At 29.3% G+C, this 20,247-nt stretch overlaps 3 protein-coding genes and 3 pseudogenes across 3 annotated transcripts; all 6 read left to right on the forward strand.

Annotated features, from left to right (window-relative positions):
* Positions 1-255: 255 nt before the first annotated feature.
* LOC127080700 (F-box protein SKIP23-like) lies at positions 256-1,416 on the forward strand (annotated as a pseudogene).
* Positions 1,417-3,861: 2,445 nt separating this feature from the next.
* Positions 3,862-5,015, forward strand: LOC127080701 (F-box protein SKIP23-like; annotated as a pseudogene).
* A 2,414-nt stretch (positions 5,016-7,429) lies between these two features.
* Positions 7,430-8,583, forward strand: LOC127080702 (F-box protein SKIP23-like; annotated as a pseudogene).
* A 2,410-nt stretch (positions 8,584-10,993) lies between these two features.
* LOC127080703 (F-box protein SKIP23-like) lies at positions 10,994-12,154 on the forward strand (the record flags this gene model as incomplete). Its single annotated transcript, XM_051021006.1, has 1 exon — positions 10,994-12,154. A coding segment is annotated over one exon (1,161 nt), but the record flags the coding sequence as incomplete, so codon positions are not given.
* A 2,420-nt stretch (positions 12,155-14,574) lies between these two features.
* Positions 14,575-15,729, forward strand: LOC127080704 (F-box protein SKIP23-like; the record flags this gene model as incomplete). Its single annotated transcript, XM_051021007.1, has 1 exon — positions 14,575-15,729. A coding segment is annotated over one exon (1,155 nt), but the record flags the coding sequence as incomplete, so codon positions are not given.
* A 2,418-nt stretch (positions 15,730-18,147) lies between these two features.
* LOC127080705 (F-box protein SKIP23-like) lies at positions 18,148-19,302 on the forward strand (the record flags this gene model as incomplete). Its single annotated transcript, XM_051021008.1, has 1 exon — positions 18,148-19,302. A coding segment is annotated over one exon (1,155 nt), but the record flags the coding sequence as incomplete, so codon positions are not given.
* Between the last annotated feature and the right edge of the window lie 945 nt (positions 19,303-20,247).

Below are 20,247 nucleotides of genomic sequence, written 5' to 3' on the forward strand. Positions count from 1 at the left end.
TAACAATATATATATTTTTCGTATCTTTAACTTTATTAGAAAACTTAAAACATAATTATATTTTGAATATTTGATTTGATGTGATTGACCCAAACATAGAAACCCCTATCAATTGCAAAGATTTTCTCTTGATTTTAAGTCAGACTAAGATGATAAAAATTGGAATGTTTTAATATAAATATATGAAACAGCAAGAACAATGTACAGTTTAATTTTCTACTATCTTTTCTTACTTTCGAAAGATACTTGTTTTGAATATTGTCCATGAAGATAGATTGGAGGAACTTAGAAGCACTTCCTTTAAGTATAATTTTTGATAAGTTAGTAGAACGTATAGATCACATCTATTTCAGCGCCGTATGCAAGAATTGGTATTCCATTGCAAAGTTTAATTATCAAAATCGACAAATACATAATAATGTATTGCCCATGCTTATGGTTCCCACAAAAGGATGCAGAAAGAAGCGAAGTTAATATGGGATTTCATTAAAAAAAAATTATAACTTCATACTACCAGTACCTTGTAAAAAAAGGTTTTGTGGTTCAAGTCATGGTTGGCTGGCCAAGGTGGATTATAGTTCTAAAGTTACCCTTATAACGCTCATCAATCCTTTTAAAGATGCGGTTTCCATCACTTTACCACCCATCTGTTTCATGGATAGGTATAGAAGAAGTGTTCATTCTGAATATGATGTGCATAAGGTTGTTTTATCTACTAATCCTATATTTAAGCCACACGATTATGTAGTTGTGGCCATTTATAGTATGCGTCAATGTCTTGCATTCCTAAAAGCTGGACAAAAAACATGGATTTATATAGATGATATTCATCGTCTCTTCAACGATGTTATATTCTACAAAGGTTTAGTCTATGCCGTGGGACTATTGAATAACATTGTCTCGTTTGATTTATCTTATTTAAAGGATGAAAAGGTGATTCCTAAAGTTGTTTCTTTGGAGGGGGATGATTATGCTGATCGGGTTTATCTTGTAAAATCATTGGAGGGAGACTTATGGCTCGTTAGAAAATTTATTGATTTTCCCGAAGGTGAAGATAATATTGATCCTAGTAGAGGTACAAAAAGATTCGAAGTATATAATTTAGAATTGGATTTTCAAACGGGTGAACTTATACAAATGTTACAAATTGATAGTTTGGGAGATAATGTTTTATTTGTTGGTGATAGTGATTCTGTTGTTGTATCAGCTTCATATTTCTCTAATTATCTTCAAAAAGATTCAATTTATTATACAGATGATTTTTACGGAGATACACTGCCATATCCTAATGGAGCGTTTGATATGAAAATCTACAATGTAAAAGAGAAAAAGTTTAGACAACACTGCCCTTATTACCATTGGTTTAAAGGAATGCCACCTGCAGTATGGGTTATTCCACCATTTCAATGGGATTGACAATTTCAACTTAAAATATATTGTTTTGTTTCATTTTAGTTTTTTTTTTTCATTTCAAAATTTGTTTGTTTAGTTAAGTAAATAGAAAGTAATTTATTTAATTCCTCTACATTGCAATTAATATATATCTCTATTCCAATTTTGCAATTTTAGTTTTCGGAATCGTATCAAATAGGAGCAATGAGTTATGCATGTTACAACTTTGAATCTGTTAGACTGTCATTCTAATTTCAGAAAATTTAGGTATGGTTTAAATAAGATTATACTTATAAATCTCAATCTTAAAATTTGAATCGTGAATATTAATTTTGATGTTGATTATCACATACACAATTTGAATCCGCTGCAATCTCTGCAACAATAGATGCCACCGCATAATTAGAATCACCATTAAAATCAAAGTATACTAATTGCTATGAATAAGGATTTAAAATGTAAGGTAATTCAAATCATATTACTATAAAAAAATGATAATTAAATTTTAAAAATTAAAAATATTTGTTAATTAAATAACTGAAGTAAATAAGTAATAATTGAATTATGTGAGTAGTTATTAATAAGGTCAAAATAAATATTTTGAAGAATATTTAAATGAAACTATCGATAATTATAAAAGAAAAGTAAACACCCACTCATGCGACACATCCAAACTCAAAATCAAGAATCAAAAGCTAACTATCAACAACCATACGCAGCGATCACAACAGTCTATACCCCAAATGAGTTATACAATTCAGCGTCATGCCATCGTATCCTCCCACGAATGAACATTCAAACATCTCATTGCCGTAACACCCAACCATTATTTGACTATAGTACACCCCGAGAACCATTGTTTCGTTTCCAAACCCATTCAATATCCCAATTCAGACAACCATACTGTCCACAATTCACCCAACCACAACGACCCAACTACCACAACATGGACACCAAACTCAATTAGGGAAACGTCGTTGGCGACAATCCCCCAACTTTTGGGAACAAATGATGACACATCTATCAAATACCGCTGGACCTTCCACCACACCTTCACATCAGCCACCATTGGATCATGTCAACACTCAATGACCCCAAACACCTAGGAAAATCGTGAGAGACCTCGAAGACAGACTAATGCACCTGGGTGTGGAACATTGAGCGTTTCAATTAGACGGGTCATTGAATTTTTTGTCTATTCTATGTGATTTTTTATTATAATATAATATAAAATTTATTTTCAGTATTTCATTTAATTAATTAAAATTATATCATTTAAAATTAAAATATATGAAAGGAGCATGCGCCACATGCATTATCGCATACATTATGTAGTGTATGCATGCGTCAATGCATGTGGCATCAAGGCATGCATGTGGCACTTACATGCATTGACTTTGCATGCATGCGCCCAGAGCCTTAGCGCCTCCTATGTATGTTAGTTTGATGCGTCAGTTCAACCGGAACATCAGTAGAAAAAAGTAGTTATTTTAATTATTTTTTTTAAATTTTGATTATTTTGAGATTTTATTTTAAAAAATTGGTTATTTTAAAAAAAATTAATAATTGAATTCTATGAATAGTTATTGATAAAGTCAAAATAAATTTTTTTGAAGAATATTTAAATGAAACTATTGATATTATCAATGAGTGAGGAAGTATCTTTTTAATAAGAAAGTTACAAGTATATATACTATTATCTCATTATGACTAATATGTAATAACCTATACTTTTAATAATTAAAGAAATGTGAAAATAAAGTTTAATTGAATTTTTGTGAATAGTCATTATCAATTAAGTCAAAAAGAAGATTTATTAAAGAATACTTAAATAAGGAAGAATGTTAACAAAAATTTAAATATTAAAGAAAAAGATAAAGATTGTTGAATAAAAAAAATCGTGACAATAAGTTATAGTTTTTTTTAGAAATATATTTTTTTACAGCAGTTTTTTTCGAAATATATAGTACTGTAGTTTTATTAGATTTTATTAGATTTAATTCATATTTAAATTGTATTACTTTCTTAGCCCCTAAGTTTGTTAGAGGGTATTTTAGTATTTTATCCTATTATAGTAACCCTAGTTTTAGCTTATAAATAGGGTGTCAATCATTGTAAGTTTTTAATCCTTTTTGTAGCCGTCATTCTCTTAAAAGAATATTCTTCTTTTATTCTACCTTTGCACAAACATAATCATATTTTGAAATATTAACAAAATATATATTTTTCGTATCTTTAACTTTATTAGAAAACTTAAAACATAATATATTTTGAATATTTGATTTGATGTGATTGACCCAAACATAGAAACCCCTATCAATTGCAAAGATTTTCTCTTGATTTTAAGTCAGACTAAGATGATAAAAATTGGAATGTTTTAATATAAATATATGAAACAGCAAGAACAATGTACAGTTTAATTTTCTACTATTTTTTCTTACTTTCGAAAGATACTTGTTTTGAATATTGTCCATGAAGATAGATTGGAGGAACTTAGAAGCACTTCCTTTAAGTATAATTTTTGATAAGTTAGTAGAACGTATAGATCACATCTATTTCAGTGCCGTATGCAAGAATTGGTATTCCATTGCAAAGTTTAATTATCAAAATCGACAAATACATAATAATGTATTGCCCATGCTTATGGTTCCCACAAAAGGATGCAGAAAGAAGCGAAGTTTATATGGGATTTCATTAAAAAAAATTATAACTTCATACTACCAGTACCTTGTAAAAAAAGGTTTTGTGGTTCAAGTCATGGTTGGCTGGCCAAGGTGGATTATAGTTCTAAAGTTACCCTTATAACGCTCATCAATCCTTTTAAAGATGCGGTTTCCATCACTTTACCACCCATCTGTTTCATGGATAGGTATAGAAGAAGTGTTCATTCTGAATATGATGTGCATAAGGTTGTTTTATCTACTAATCCTATATTTAAGCCACACGATTATGTAGTTGTGGCCATTTATAGTATGCGTCAATGTCTTGCATTCCTAAAAGCTGGACAAAAAACATGGATTTATATAGATGATATTCATCGTCTCTTCAACGATGTTATATTCTACAAAGGTTTAGTCTATGCCGTGGGACTATTGAATAACATTGTCTCGTTTGATTTATCTTATTTAAAGGATGAAAAGGTGATTCCTAAAGTTGTTTCTTTGGAGGGGGATGATTATGCTGATCGGGTTTATCTTGTAAAATCATTGGAGGGAGACTTATGGCTCGTTAGAAAATTTATTGATTTTCCCGAAGGTGAAGATAATATTGATCCTAGTAGAGGTACAAAAAGATTCGAAGTATATAATTTAGAATTGGATTTTCAAACGGGTGAACTTATACAAATGTTACAAATTGATAGTTTGGGAGATAATGTTTTATTTGTTGGTGATAGTGATTCTGTTGCTGTATCAGCTTCATATTTCTCTAATTATCTTCAAAAAGATTCAATTTATTATACAGATGATTTTTACGGAGATACACTGCCATATCCTAATGGAGCGTTTGATATGAAAATCTACAATGTAAAAGAGAAAAAGTTTAGACAACACTGCCCTTATTACCATTGGTTTAAAGGAATGCCACCTGCAGTATGGGTTATTCCACCATTTCAATGGGATTGACAATTTCAACTTAAAATATATTGTTTTGTTTCATTTTAGTTTTTTTTTTCATTTCAAAATTTGTTTGTTTAGTTAAGTAAATAGAAAGTAATTTATTTAATTCCTCTACATTGCAATTAATATATATCTCTATTCCAATTTTGCAATTTTAGTTTTCGGAATCGTATCAAATAGGAGCAATGAGTTATGCATGTTACAACTTTGAATCTGTTAGACTGTCATTCTAATTTCAGAAAATTTAGGTATGGTTTAAATAAGATTATACTTATAAATCTCAATCTTAAAATTTGAATCGTGAATATTAATTTTGATGTTGATTATCACATACACAATTTGAATCCGCTGCAATCTCTGCAACAATAGATGCCACCGCATAATTAGAATCACCATTAAAATCAAAGGATACTAATTGCTATGAATAAGGATTTAAAATGTAAGGTAATTCAAATCATATTACTATAAAAAAATGATAATTAAATTTTAAAAATTAAAATATTTGTTAATTAAATAACTGAAGTAAATAAGTAATAATTGAATTATGTGAGTAGTTATTAATAAGGTCAAAATAAATATTTTGAAGAATATTTAAATGAAACTATCGATAATTATAAAAGAAAAGTAAACACCCAGTCATGCGACACATCCAAACTCAAAATCAAGAATCAAAAGCTAACTATCAACAACCATACGCAGCGATCACAACAGTCTATACCCCAAATGAGTTATACAATTCAGCGTCATGCCATCGTATCCTCCCACGAATGAACATTCAAACATCTCATTGCCGTAACACCCAACCATTATTTGACTATAGTACACCCCGAGAACCATTGTTTCGTTTCCAAACCCATTCAATATCCCAATTCAGACAACCATACTGTCCACAATTCACCCAACCACAACGACCCAACTACCACAACATGGACACCAAACTCAATTAGGGAAACGTCGTTGGCGACAATCCCCCAACTTTTGGGAACAAATGATGACACATCTATCAAATACCGCTGGACCTTCCACCACACCTTCACATCAGCCACCATTGGATCATGTCAACACTCAATGACCCCAAACACCTAGGAAAATCGTGAGAGACCTCGAAGACAGACTAATGCACCTGGGTGTGGAACATTGAGCGTTTCAATTAGACGAGTCATTGAATTTTTTGTCTATTCTATGTAATTTTTTATTATAATATAATATAAAATTTATTTTCAGTATTTCATTTAATTAATTAAAATTATAACATTTAAAATTAAAATATATGAAAGGAGCATGCGCCACATGCATTATCGCATACATTATGTAGTGTATGCATGCGTCAATGCATGTGGCATCAAGGCATGCATGTGGCACTTACATGCATTGACTTTGCATGCATGCGCCCAGAGCCTTAGCGCCTCCTATGTATGTTAGTTTGATGCGTCAGTTCAACCGGAACATCAGTAGAAAAAAGTAGTTATTTTGATATTTTTTTTTAAATTTTGATTATTTTGAGATTTTATTTTAAAAAATTGGTTATTTTAAAAATAAATTAATAATTGAATTCTATGAATAGTTATTGATAAAGTCAAAATAAATTTTTTTGAAGAATATTTAAATGAAACTATTGATATTATCAATGAGTGAGGAAGTATCTTTTTAATAAGAAAGTTACAAGTATATATACTATTATCTCATTATGACTAATATGTAATAACCTATACTTTTAATAATTAAAGAAATGTGAAAATAAAGTTTAATTGAATTTTTGTGAATAGTCATTATCAATTAAGTCAAAAAGAAGATTTATTAAAGAATACTTAAATAAGGAAGAATGTTAACAAAATTTAAATATTAAAGAAAAAGATAAAGATTGTTGAATAAAAAAAATCGTGACAATAAGTTATATTTTTTTTAGAAATATATTTTTTTACAGCAGTTTTTTTCGAAATATATAGTACTGTAGTTTGACTATTTAGTTAAATATTGGGAGTAAAGCTTTCCTTTTGTTTAGGAAAGTTTGGCTTTTTAGAGGAGAAAGTTTTAGTTGATTATAAACAAATGTTAATAAAATAAATAAATGATATTGCTAAATCTAAAACATAGTAGTTAATGGTTTAAAAAAGTATTGATTTTTTTTATTTTTAAAACATAATCATATTTTGAAATATTAACAAAATATATATTTTTCGTATCTTTAACTTTATTAGAAAACTTAAAACATAATTATATTTTGAATATTTGATTTGATGTGATTGACCCAAACATAGAAACCCCTATCAATTGCAAAGATTTTCTCTTGATTTTAAGTCAGACTAAGATGATAAAAATTGGAATGTTTTAATATAAATATATGAAACAGCAAGAACAATGTACAGTTTAATTTTCTACTATTTTTTCTTACTTTCGAAAGATACTTGTTTTGAATATTGTCCATGAAGATAGATTGGAGGAACTTAGAAGCACTTCCTTTAAGTATAATTTTTGATAAGTTAGTAGAACGTATAGATCACATCTATTTCAGTGCCGTATGCAAGAATTGGTATTCCATTGCAAAGTTTAATTATCAAAATCGACAAATACATAATAATGTATTGCCCATGCTTATGGTTCCCACAAAAGGATGCAGAAAGAAGCGAAGTTTATATGGGATTTCATTAAAAAAAATTATAACTTCATACTACCAGTACCTTGTAAAAAAAGGTTTTGTGGTTCAAGTCATGGTTGGCTGGCCAAGGTGGATTATAGTTCTAAAGTTACCCTTATAACGCTCATCAATCCTTTTAAAGATGCGGTTTCCATCACTTTACCACCCATCTGTTTCATGGATAGGTATAGAAGAAGTGTTCATTCTGAATATGATGTGCATAAGGTTGTTTTATCTACTAATCCTATATTTAAGCCACACGATTATGTAGTTGTGGCCATTTATAGTATGCGTCAATGTCTTGCATTCCTAAAAGCTGGACAAAAAACATGGATTTATATAGATGATATTCATCGTCTCTTCAACGATGTTATATTCTACAAAGGTTTAGTCTATGCCGTGGGACTATTGAATAACATTGTCTCGTTTGATTTATCTTATTTAAAGGATGAAAAGGTGATTCCTAAAGTTGTTTCTTTGGAGGGGGATGATTATGCTGATCGGGTTTATCTTGTAAAATCATTGGAGGGAGACTTATGGCTCGTTAGAAAATTTATTGATTTTCCCGAAGGTGAAGATAATATTGATCCTAGTAGAGGTACAAAAAGATTCGAAGTATATAATTTAGAATTGGATTTTCAAACGGGTGAACTTATACAAATGTTACAAATTGATAGTTTGGGAGATAATGTTTTATTTGTTGGTGATAGTGATTCTGTTGCTGTATCAGCTTCATATTTCTCTAATTATCTTCAAAAAGATTCAATTTATTATACAGATGATTTTTACGGAGATACACTGCCATATCCTAATGGAGCGTTTGATATGAAAATCTACAATGTAAAAGAGAAAAAGTTTAGACAACACTGCCCTTATTACCATTGGTTTAAAGGAATGCCACCTGCAGTATGGGTTATTCCACCATTTCAATGGGATTGACAATTTCAACTTAAAATATATTGTTTTGTTTCATTTTAGTTTTTTTTTTCATTTCAAATTTGTTTGTTTAGTTAAGTAAATAGAAAGTAATTTATTTAATTCCTCTACATTGCAATTAATATATATCTCTATTCCAATTTTGCAATTTTAGTTTTCGGAATCGTATCAAATAGGAGCAATGAGTTATGCATGTTACAACTTTGAATCTGTTAGACTGTCATTCTAATTTCAGAAAATTTAGGTATGGTTTAAATAAGATTATACTTATAAATCTCAATCTTAAAATTTGAATCGTGAATATTAATTTTGATGTTGATTATCACATACACAATTTGAATCCGCTGCAATCTCTGCAACAATAGATGCCACCGCATAATTAGAATCACCATTAAAATCAAAGGATACTAATTGCTATGAATAAGGATTTAAAATGTAAGGTAATTCAAATCATATTACTATAAAAAAATGATAATTAAATTTTAAAAATTAAAAATATTTGTTAATTAAATAACTGAAGTAAATAAGTAATAATTGAATTATGTGAGTAGTTATTAATAAGGTCAAAATAAATATTTTGAAGAATATTTAAATGAAACTATCGATAATTATAAAAGAAAAGTAAACACCCAGTCATGCGACACATCCAAACTCAAAATCAAGAATCAAAAGCTAACTATCAACAACCATACGCAGCGATCACAACAGTCTATACCCCAAATGAGTTATACAATTCAGCGTCATGCCATCGTATCCTCCCACGAATGAACATTCAAACATCTCATTGCCGTAACACCCAACCATTATTTGACTATAGTACACCCCGAGAACCATTGTTTCGTTTCCAAACCCATTCAATATCCCAATTCAGACAACCATACTGTCCACAATTCACCCAACCACAACGACCCAACTACCACAACATGGACACCAAACTCAATTAGGGAAACGTCGTTGGCGACAATCCCCCAACTTTTGGGAACAAATGATGACACATCTATCAAATACCGCTGGACCTTCCACCACACCTTCACATCAGCCACCATTGGATCATGTCAACACTCAATGACCCCAAACACCTAGGAAAATCGTGAGAGACCTCGAAGACAGACTAATGCACCTGGGTGTGGAACATTGAGCGTTTCAATTAGACGAGTCATTGAATTTTTTGTCTATTCTATGTAATTTTTTATTATAATATAATATAAAATTTATTTTCAGTATTTCATTTAATTAATTAAAATTATAACATTTAAAATTAAAATATATGAAAGGAGCATGCGCCACATGCATTATCGCATACATTATGTAGTGTATGCATGCGTCAATGCATGTGGCATCAAGGCATGCATGTGGCACTTACATGCATTGACTTTGCATGCATGCGCCCAGAGCCTTAGCGCCTCCTATGTATGTTAGTTTGATGCGTCAGTTCAACCGGAACATCAGTAGAAAAAAGTAGTTATTTTGATATTTTTTTTTAATTTTGATTATTTTGAGATTTTATTTTAAAAAATTGGTTATTTTAAAAATAAATTAATAATTGAATTCTATGAATAGTTATTGATAAAGTCAAAATAATTTTTTTGAAGAATATTTAAATGAAACTATTGATATTATCAATGAGTGAGGAAGTATCTTTTTAATAAGAAAGTTACAAGTATATATACTATTATCTCATTATGACTAATATGTAATAACCTATACTTTTAATAATTAAAGAAATGTGAAAATAAAGTTTAATTGAATTTTTGTGAATAGTCATTATCAATTAAGTCAAAAAGAAGATTTATTAAAGAATACTTAAATAAGGAAGAATGTTAACAAAAATTTAAATATTAAAGAAAAAGATAAAGATTGTTGAATAAAAAAAATCGTGACAATAAGTTATATTTTTTTTAGAAATATATTTTTTTACAGCAGTTTTTTTCGAAATATATAGTACTGTAGTTTGACTATTTAGTTAAATATTGGGAGTAAAGCTTTCCTTTTGTTTAGGAAAGTTTGGCTTTTTAGAGGAGAAAGTTTTAGTTGATTATAAACAAATGTTAATAAAATAAATAAATGATATTGCTAAATCTAAAACATAGTAGTTAATGGTTTAAAAAAGTATTGATTTTTTTTTTTTATTTTTAAAACATAATCATATTTTGAAATATTAACAAAATATATATTTTTCGTATCTTTAACTTTATTAGAAAACTTAAAACATAATTATATTTTGAATATTTGATTTGATGTGATTGACCCAAACATAGAAACCCCTATCAATTGCAAAGATTTTCTCTTGATTTTAAGTCAGACTAAGATGATAAAAATTGGAATGTTTTAATATAATATATGAAACAGCAAGAACAATGTACAGTTTAATTTTCTACTATTTTTTCTTACTTTCGAAAGATACTTGTTTTGAATATTGTCCATGAAGATAGATTGGAGGAACTTAGAAGCACTTCCTTTAAGTATAATTTTTGATAAGTTAGTAGAACGTATAGATCACATCTATTTCAGCGCCGTATGCAAGAATTGGTATTCCATTGCAAAGTTTAATTATCAAAATCGACAAATACATAATAATGTATTGCCCATGCTTATGGTTCCCACAAAAGGATGCAGAAAGAAGCGAAGTTTATATGGGATTTCATTAAAAAAAAATTATAACTTCATACTACCAGTACCTTGTAAAAAAAGGTTTTGTGGTTCAAGTCATGGTTGGCTGGCCAAGGTGGATTATAGTTCTAAAGTTACCCTTATAACGCTCATCAATCCTTTTAAAGATGCGGTTTCCATCACTTTACCACCCATCTGTTTCATGGATAGGTATAGAAGAAGTGTTCATTCTGAATATGATGTGCATAAGGTTGTTTTATCTACTAATCCTATATTTAAGCCACACGATTATGTAGTTGTGGCCATTTATAGTATGCGTCAATGTCTTGCATTCCTAAAAGCTGGACAAAAAACATGGATTTATATAGATGATATTCATCGTCTCTTCAACGATGTTATATTCTACAAAGGTTTAGTCTATGCCGTGGGACTATTGAATAACATTGTCTCGTTTGATTTATCTTATTTAAAGGATGAAAAGGTGATTCCTAAAGTTGTTTCTTTGGAGGGGGATGATTATGCTGATCGGGTTTATCTTGTAAAATCATTGGAGGGAGACTTATGGCTCGTTAGAAAATTTATTGATTTTCCCGAAGGTGAAGATAATATTGATCCTAGTAGAGGTACAAAAAGATTCGAAGTATATAATTTAGAATTGGATTTTCAAACGGGTGAACTTATACAAATGTTACAAATTGATAGTTTGGGAGATAATGTTTTATTTGTTGGTGATAGTGATTCTGTTGCTGTATCAGCTTCATATTTCTCTAATTATCTTCAAAAAGATTCAATTTATTATACAGATGATTTTTACGGAGATACACTGCCATATCCTAATGGAGCGTTTGATATGAAAATCTACAATGTAAAAGAGAAAAAGTTTAGACAACACTGCCCTTATTACCATTGGTTTAAAGGAATGCCACCTGCAGTATGGGTTATTCCACCATTTCAATGGGATTGACAATTTCAACTTAAAATATATTGTTTTGTTTCATTTTAGTTTTTTTTTTCATTTCAAAATTTGTTTGTTTAGTTAAGTAAATAGAAAGTAATTTATTTAATTCCTCTACATTGCAATTAATATATATCTCTATTCCAATTTTGCAATTTTAGTTTTCGGAATCGTATCAAATAGGAGCAATGAGTTATGCATGTTACAACTTTGAATCTGTTAGACTGTCATTCTAATTTCAGAAAATTTAGGTATGGTTTAAATAAGATTATACTTATAAATCTCAATCTTAAAATTTGAATCGTGAATATTAATTTTGATGTTGATTATCACATACACAATTTGAATCCGCTGCAATCTCTGCAACAATAGATGCCACCGCATAATTAGAATCACCATTAAAATCAAAGGATACTAATTGCTATGAATAAGGATTTAAAATGTAAGGTAATTCAAATCATATTACTATAAAAAAATGATAATTAAATTTTAAAAATTAAAAATATTTGTTAATTAAATAACTGAAGTAAATAAGTAATAATTGAATTATGTGAGTAGTTATTAATAAGGTCAAAATAAATATTTTGAAGAATATTTAAATGAAACTATCGATAATTATAAAAGAAAAGTAAACACCCAGTCATGCGACACATCCAAACTCAAAATCAAGAATCAAAAGCTAACTATCAACAACCATACGCAGCGATCACAACAGTCTATACCCCAAATGAGTTATACAATTCAGCGTCATGCCATCGTATCCTCCCACGAATGAACATTCAAACATCTCATTGCCGTAACACCCAACCATTATTTGACTATAGTACACCCCGAGAACCATTGTTTCGTTTCCAAACCCATTCAATATCCCAATTCAGACAACCATACTGTCCACAATTCACCCAATCACAACGACCCAACTACCACAACATGGACACCAAACTCAATTAGGGAAACGTCGTTGGCGACAATCCCCCAACTTTTGGGAACAAATGATGACACATCTATCAAATACCGCTGGACCTTCCACCACACCTTCACATCAGCCACCATTGGATCATGTCAACACTCAATGACCCCAAACACCTAGGAAAATCGTGAGAGACCTCGAAGACAGACTAATGCACCTGGGTGTGGAACATTGAGCGTTTCAATTAGACGAGTCATTGAATTTTTTGTCTATTCTATGTAATTTTTTATTATAATATAATATAAAATTTATTTTCAGTATTTCATTTAATTAATTAAAATTATAACATTTAAAATTAAAATATATGAAAGGAGCATGCGCCACATGCATTATCGCATACATTATGTAGTGTATGCATGCGTCAATGCATGTGGCATCAAGGCATGCATGTGGCACTTACATGCATTGACTTTGCATGCATGCGCCCAGAGCCTTAGCGCCTCCTATGTATGTTAGTTTGATGCGTCAGTTCAACTGGAACATCAGTAGAAAAAAGTAGTTATTTTGATATTTTTTTTTAAATTTTGATTATTTTGAGATTTTATTTTAAAAAATTGGTTATTTTAAAAATAAATTAATAATTGAATTCTATGAATAGTTATTGATAAAGTCAAAATAAATTTTTTTGAAGAATATTTAAATGAAACTATTGATATTATCAATGAGTGAGGAAGTATCTTTTTAATAAGAAAGTTACAAGTATATATACTATTATCTCATTATGACTAATATGTAATAACCTATACTTTTAATAATTAAAGAAATGTGAAAATAAAGTTTAATTGAATTTTTGTGAATAGTCATTATCAATTAAGTCAAAAAGAAGATTTATTAAAGAATACTTAAATAAGGAAGAATGTTAACAAAAATTTAAATATTAAAGAAAAAGATAAAGATTGTTGAATAAAAAAAAATCGTGACAATAAGTTATAGTTTTTTTTAGAAATATATTTTTTTACAGCAGTTTTTTTCGAAATATATAGTACTGTAGTTTGACTATTTAGTTAAATATTGGGAGTAAAGCTTTCCTTTTGTTTAGGAAAGTTTGGCTTTTTAGAGGAGAAAGTTTTAGTTGATTATAAACAAATGTTAATAAAATAAATAAATGATATTGCTAAATCTAAAACATAGTAGTTAATGGTTTAAAAAAGTATTGATTTTTTTTTTATTTTTAAAACATAATCATATTTTGAAATATTAACAAAATATATATTTTTCGTATCTTTAACTTTATTAGAAAACTTAAAACATAATTATATTTTGAATATTTGATTTGATGTGATTGACCCAAACATAGAAACCCCTATCAATTGCAAAGATTTTCTCTTGATTTTAAGTCAGACTAAGATGATAAAAATTGGAATGTTTTAATATAAATATATGAAACAGCAAGAACAATGTACAGTTTAATTTTCTACTATTTTTTCTTACTTTCGAAAGATACTTGTTTTGAATATTGTCCATGAAGATAGATTGGAGGAACTTAGAAGCACTTCCTTTAAGTATAATTTTTGATAAGTTAGTAGAACGTATAGATCACATCTATTTCAGTGCCGTATGCAAGAATTGGTATTCCATTGCAAAGTTTAATTATCAAAATCGACAAATACATAATAATGTATTGCCCATGCTTATGGTTCCCACAAAAGGATGCAAAAAGAAGCGAAGTTTATATGGGATTTCATTAAAAAAAAATTATAACTTCATACTACCAGTACCTTGTAAAAAAAGGTTTTGTGGTTCAAGTCATGGTTGGCTGGCCAAGGTGGATTATAGTTCTAAAGTTACCCTTATAACGCTCATCAATCCTTTTAAAGATGCGGTTTCCATCACTTTACCACCCATCTGTTTCATGGATAGGTATAGAAGAAGTGTTCATTCTGAATATGATGTGCATAAGGTTGTTTTATCTACTAATCCTATATTTAAGCCACACGATTATGTAGTTGTGGCCATTTATAGTATGCGTCAATGTCTTGCATTCCTAAAAGCTGGACAAAAAACATGGATTTATATAGATGATATTCATCGTCTCTTCAACGATGTTATATTCTACAAAGGTTTAGTCTATGCCGTGGGACTATTGAATAACATTGTCTCGTTTGATTTATCTTATTTAAAGGATGAAAAGGTGATTCCTAAAGTTGTTTCTTTGGAGGGGGATGATTATGCTGATCGGGTTTATCTTGTAAAATCATTGGAGGGAGACTTATGGCTCGTTAGAAAATTTATTGATTTTCCCGAAGGTGAAGATAATATTGATCCTAGTAGAGGTACAAAAAGATTCGAAGTATATAATTTAGAATTGGATTTTCAAACGGGTGAACTTATACAAATGTTACAAATTGATAGTTTGGGAGATAATGTTTTATTTGTTGGTGATAGTGATTCTGTTGCTGTATCAGCTTCATATTTCTCTAATTATCTTCAAAAAGATTCAATTTATTATACAGATGATTTTTACGGAGATACACTGCCATATCCTAATGGAGCGTTTGATATGAAAATCTACAATGTAAAAGAGAAAAAGTTTAGACAACACTGCCCTTATTACCATTGGTTTAAAGGAATGCCACCTGCAGTATGGGTTATTCCACCATTTCAATGGGATTGACAATTTCAACTTAAAATATATTGTTTTGTTTCATTTTAGTTTTTTTTTTCATTTCAAAATTTGTTTGTTTAGTTAAGTAAATAGAAAGTAATTTATTTAATTCCTCTACATTGCAATTAATATATATCTCTATTCCAATTTTGCAATTTTAGTTTTCGGAATCGTATCAAATAGGAGCAATGAGTTATGCATGTTACAACTTTGAATCTGTTAGACTGTCATTCTAATTTCAGAAAATTTAGGTATGGTTTAAATAAGATTATACTTATAAATCTCAATCTTAAAATTTGAATCGTGAATATTAATTTTGATGTTGATTATCACATACACAATTTGAATCCGCTGCAATCTCTGCAACAATAGATGCCACCGCATAATTAGAATCACCATTAAAATCAAAGGATACTAATTGCTATGAATAAGGATTTAAAATGTAAGGTAATTCAAATCATATTACTATAAAAAAATGATAATTAAATTTTAAAAATTAAAAATATTTGTTAATTAAATAACTGAAGTAAATAAGTAATAATTGAATTATGTGAGTAGTTATTAATAAGGTCAAAATAAATATTTTGAAGAATATTTAAATGAAACTATCGATAATTATAAAAGAAAAGTAAACACCCAGTCATGCGACACATCCAAACTCAAAATCAAGAATCAAAAGCTAACTATCAACAACCATACGCAGCGATCACAACAGTCTATACCCCAAATGAGTTATACAATTCAGCGTCATGCCATCGTATCCTCCCACGAATGAACATTCAAACATCTCATTGCCGTAACACCCAACCATTATTTGACTATAGTACACCCCGAGAACCATTGTTTCGTTTCCAAACCCATTCAATATCCCAATTCAGACAACCATACTGTCCACAATTCACCCAATCACAACGACCCAACTACCACAACATGGACACCAAACTCAATTAGGGAAACGTCGTTGGCGACAATCCCCCAACTTTTGGGAACAAATGATGACACATCTATCAAATACCGCTGGACCTTCCACCACACCTTCACATCAGCCACCATTGGATCATGTCAACACTCAATGACCCCAAACACCTAGGAAAATCGTGAGAGACCTCGAAGACAGACTAATGCACCTGGGTGTGGAACATTGAGCGTTTCAATTAGACGAGTCATTGAATTTTTTGTCTATTCTATGTAATTTTTTATTATAATATAATATAAAATTTATTTTCAGTATTTCATTTAATTAATTAAAATTATAACATTTAAAATTAAAATATATGAAAGGAGCATGCGCCACATGCATTATCGCATACATTATGTAGTGTATGCATGCGTCAATGCATGTGGCATCAAGGCATGCATGTGGCACTTACATGCATTGACTTTGCATGCATGCGCCCAGAGCCTTAGCGCCTCCTATGTATGTTAGTTTGATGCGTCAGTTCAACTGGAACATCAGTAGAAAAAAGTAGTTATTTTGATATTTTTTTTTAATTTTGATTATTTTGAGATTTTATTTTAAAAAATTGGTTATTTTAAAAATAAATTAATAATTGAATTCTATGAATAGTTATTGATAAAGTCAAAATAATTTTTTTGAAGAATATTTAAATGAAACTATTGATATTATCAATGAGTGAGGAAGTATCTTTTTAATAAGAAAGTTACAAGTATATATACTATTATCTCATTATGACTAATATGTAATAACCTATACTTTTAATAATTAAAGAAATGTGAAAATAAAGTTTAATTGAATTTTTGTGAATAGTCATTATCAATTAAGTCAAAAAGAAGATTTATTAAAGAATACTTAAATAAGGAAGAATGTTAACAAAAATTTAAATATTAAAGAAAAAGATAAAGATTGTTGAATAAAAAAAAATCGTGACAATAAGTTATAGTTTTTTTTAGAAATATATTTTTTTACAGCAGTTTTTTTCGAAATATATAGTACTGTAGTTTGACTATTTAGTTAAATATTGGGAGTAAAGCTTTCCTTTTGTTTAGGAAAGTTTGGCTTTTTAGAGGAGAAAGTTTTAGTTGATTATAAACAAATGTTAATAAAATAAATAAATGATATTGCTAAATCTAAAACATAGTAGTTAATGGTTTAAAAAAGTATTGATTTTTTTTTTATTTTTAAAACATAATCATATTTTGAAATATTAACAAAATATATATTTTTCGTATCTTTAACTTTATTAGAAAACTTAAAACATAATTATATTTTGAATATTTGATTTGATGTGATTGACCCAAACATAGAAACCCCTATCAATTGCAAAGATTTTCTCTTGATTTTAAGTCAGACTAAGATGATAAAAATTGGAATGTTTTAATATAAATATATGAAACAGCAAGAACAATGTACAGTTTAATTTTCTACTATTTTTTCTTACTTTCGAAAGATACTTGTTTTGAATATTGTCCATGAAGATAGATTGGAGGAACTTAGAAGCACTTCCTTTAAGTATAATTTTTGATAAGTTAGTAGAACGTATAGATCACATCTATTTCAGTGCCGTATGCAAGAATTGGTATTCCATTGCAAAGTTTAATTATCAAAATCGACAAATACATAATAATGTATTGCCCATGCTTATGGTTCCCACAAAAGGATGCAAAAAGAAGCGAAGTTTATATGGGATTTCATTAAAAAAAAATTATAACTTCATACTACCAGTACCTTGTAAAAAAAGGTTTTGTGGTTCAAGTCATGGTTGGCTGGCCAAGGTGGATTATAGTTCTAAAGTTACCCTTATAACGCTCATCAATCCTTTTAAAGATGCGGTTTCCATCACTTTACCACCCATCTGTTTCATGGATAGGTATAGAAGAAGTGTTCATTCTGAATATGATGTGCATAAGGTTGTTTTATCTACTAATCCTATATTTAAGCCACACGATTATGTAGTTGTGGCCATTTATAGTATGCGTCAATGTCTTGCATTCCTAAAAGCTGGACAAAAAACATGGATTTATATAGATGATATTCATCGTCTCTTCAACGATGTTATATTCTACAAAGGTTTAGTCTATGCCGTGGGACTATTGAATAACATTGTCTCGTTTGATTTATCTTATTTAAAGGATGAAAAGGTGATTCCTAAAGTTGTTTCTTTGGAGGGGGATGATTATGCTGATCGGGTTTATCTTGTAAAATCATTGGAGGGAGACTTATGGCTCGTTAGAAAATTTATTGATTTTCCCGAAGGTGAAGATAATATTGATCCTAGTAGAGGTACAAAAAGATTCGAAGTATATAATTTAGAATTGGATTTTCAAACGGGTGAACTTATACAAATGTTACAAATTGATAGTTTGGGAGATAATGTTTTATTTGTTGGTGATAGTGATTCTGTTGCTGTATCAGCTTCATATTTCTCTAATTATCTTCAAAAAGATTCAATTTATTATACAGATGATTTTTACGGAGATACACTGCCATATCCTAATGGAGCGTTTGATATGAAAATCTACAATGTAAAAGAGAAAAAGTTTAGACAACACTGCCCTTATTACCATTGGTTTAAAGGAATGCCACCTGCAGTATGGGTTATTCCACCATTTCAATGGGATTGACAATTTCAACTTAAAATATATTGTTTTGTTTCATTTTAGTTTTTTTTTTCATTTCAAAATTTGTTTGTTTAGTTAAGTAAATAGAAAGTAATTTATTTAATTCCTCTACATTGCAATTAATATATATCTCTATTCCAATTTTGCAATTTTAGTTTTCGGAATCGTATCAAATAGGAGCAATGAGTTATGCATGTTACAACTTTGAATCTGTTAGACTGTCATTCTAATTTCAGAAAATTTAGGTATGGTTTAAATAAGATTATACTTATAAATCTCAATCTTAAAATTTGAATCGTGAATATTAATTTTGATGTTGATTATCACATACACAATTTGAATCCGCTGCAATCTCTGCAACAATAGATGCCACCGCATAATTAGAATCACCATTAAAATCAAAGGATACTAATTGCTATGAATAAGGATTTAAAATGTAAGGTAATTCAAATCATATTACTATAAAAAAATGATAATTAAATTTTAAAAATTAAAAATATTTGTTAATTAAATAACTGAAGTAAATAAGTAATAATTGAATTATGTGAGTAGTTATTAATAAGGTCAAAATAAATATTTTGAAGAATATTTAAATGAAACTATCGATAATTATAAAAGAAAAGTAAACACCCAGTCATGCGACACATCCAAACTCAAAATCAAGAATCAAAAGCTAACTATCAACAACCATACGCAGCGATCACAACAGTCTATACCCCAAATGAGTTATACAATTCAGCGTCATGCCATCGTATCCTCCCACGAATGAACATTCAAACATCTCATTGCCGTAACACCCAACCATTATTTGACTATAGTACACCCCGAGAACCATTGTTTCGTTTCCAAACCCATTCAATATCCCAATTCAGACAACCATACTGTCCACAATTCACCCAACCACAACGACCCAACTACCATAACATGGACACCAAACTCAATTAGGGA

Source organism: Lathyrus oleraceus, chromosome 5, assembly GCF_024323335.1.
Source record: "Lathyrus oleraceus cultivar Zhongwan6 chromosome 5, CAAS_Psat_ZW6_1.0, whole genome shotgun sequence".
Lineage (NCBI taxonomy): Eukaryota > Viridiplantae > Streptophyta > Magnoliopsida > Fabales > Fabaceae > Lathyrus > Lathyrus oleraceus.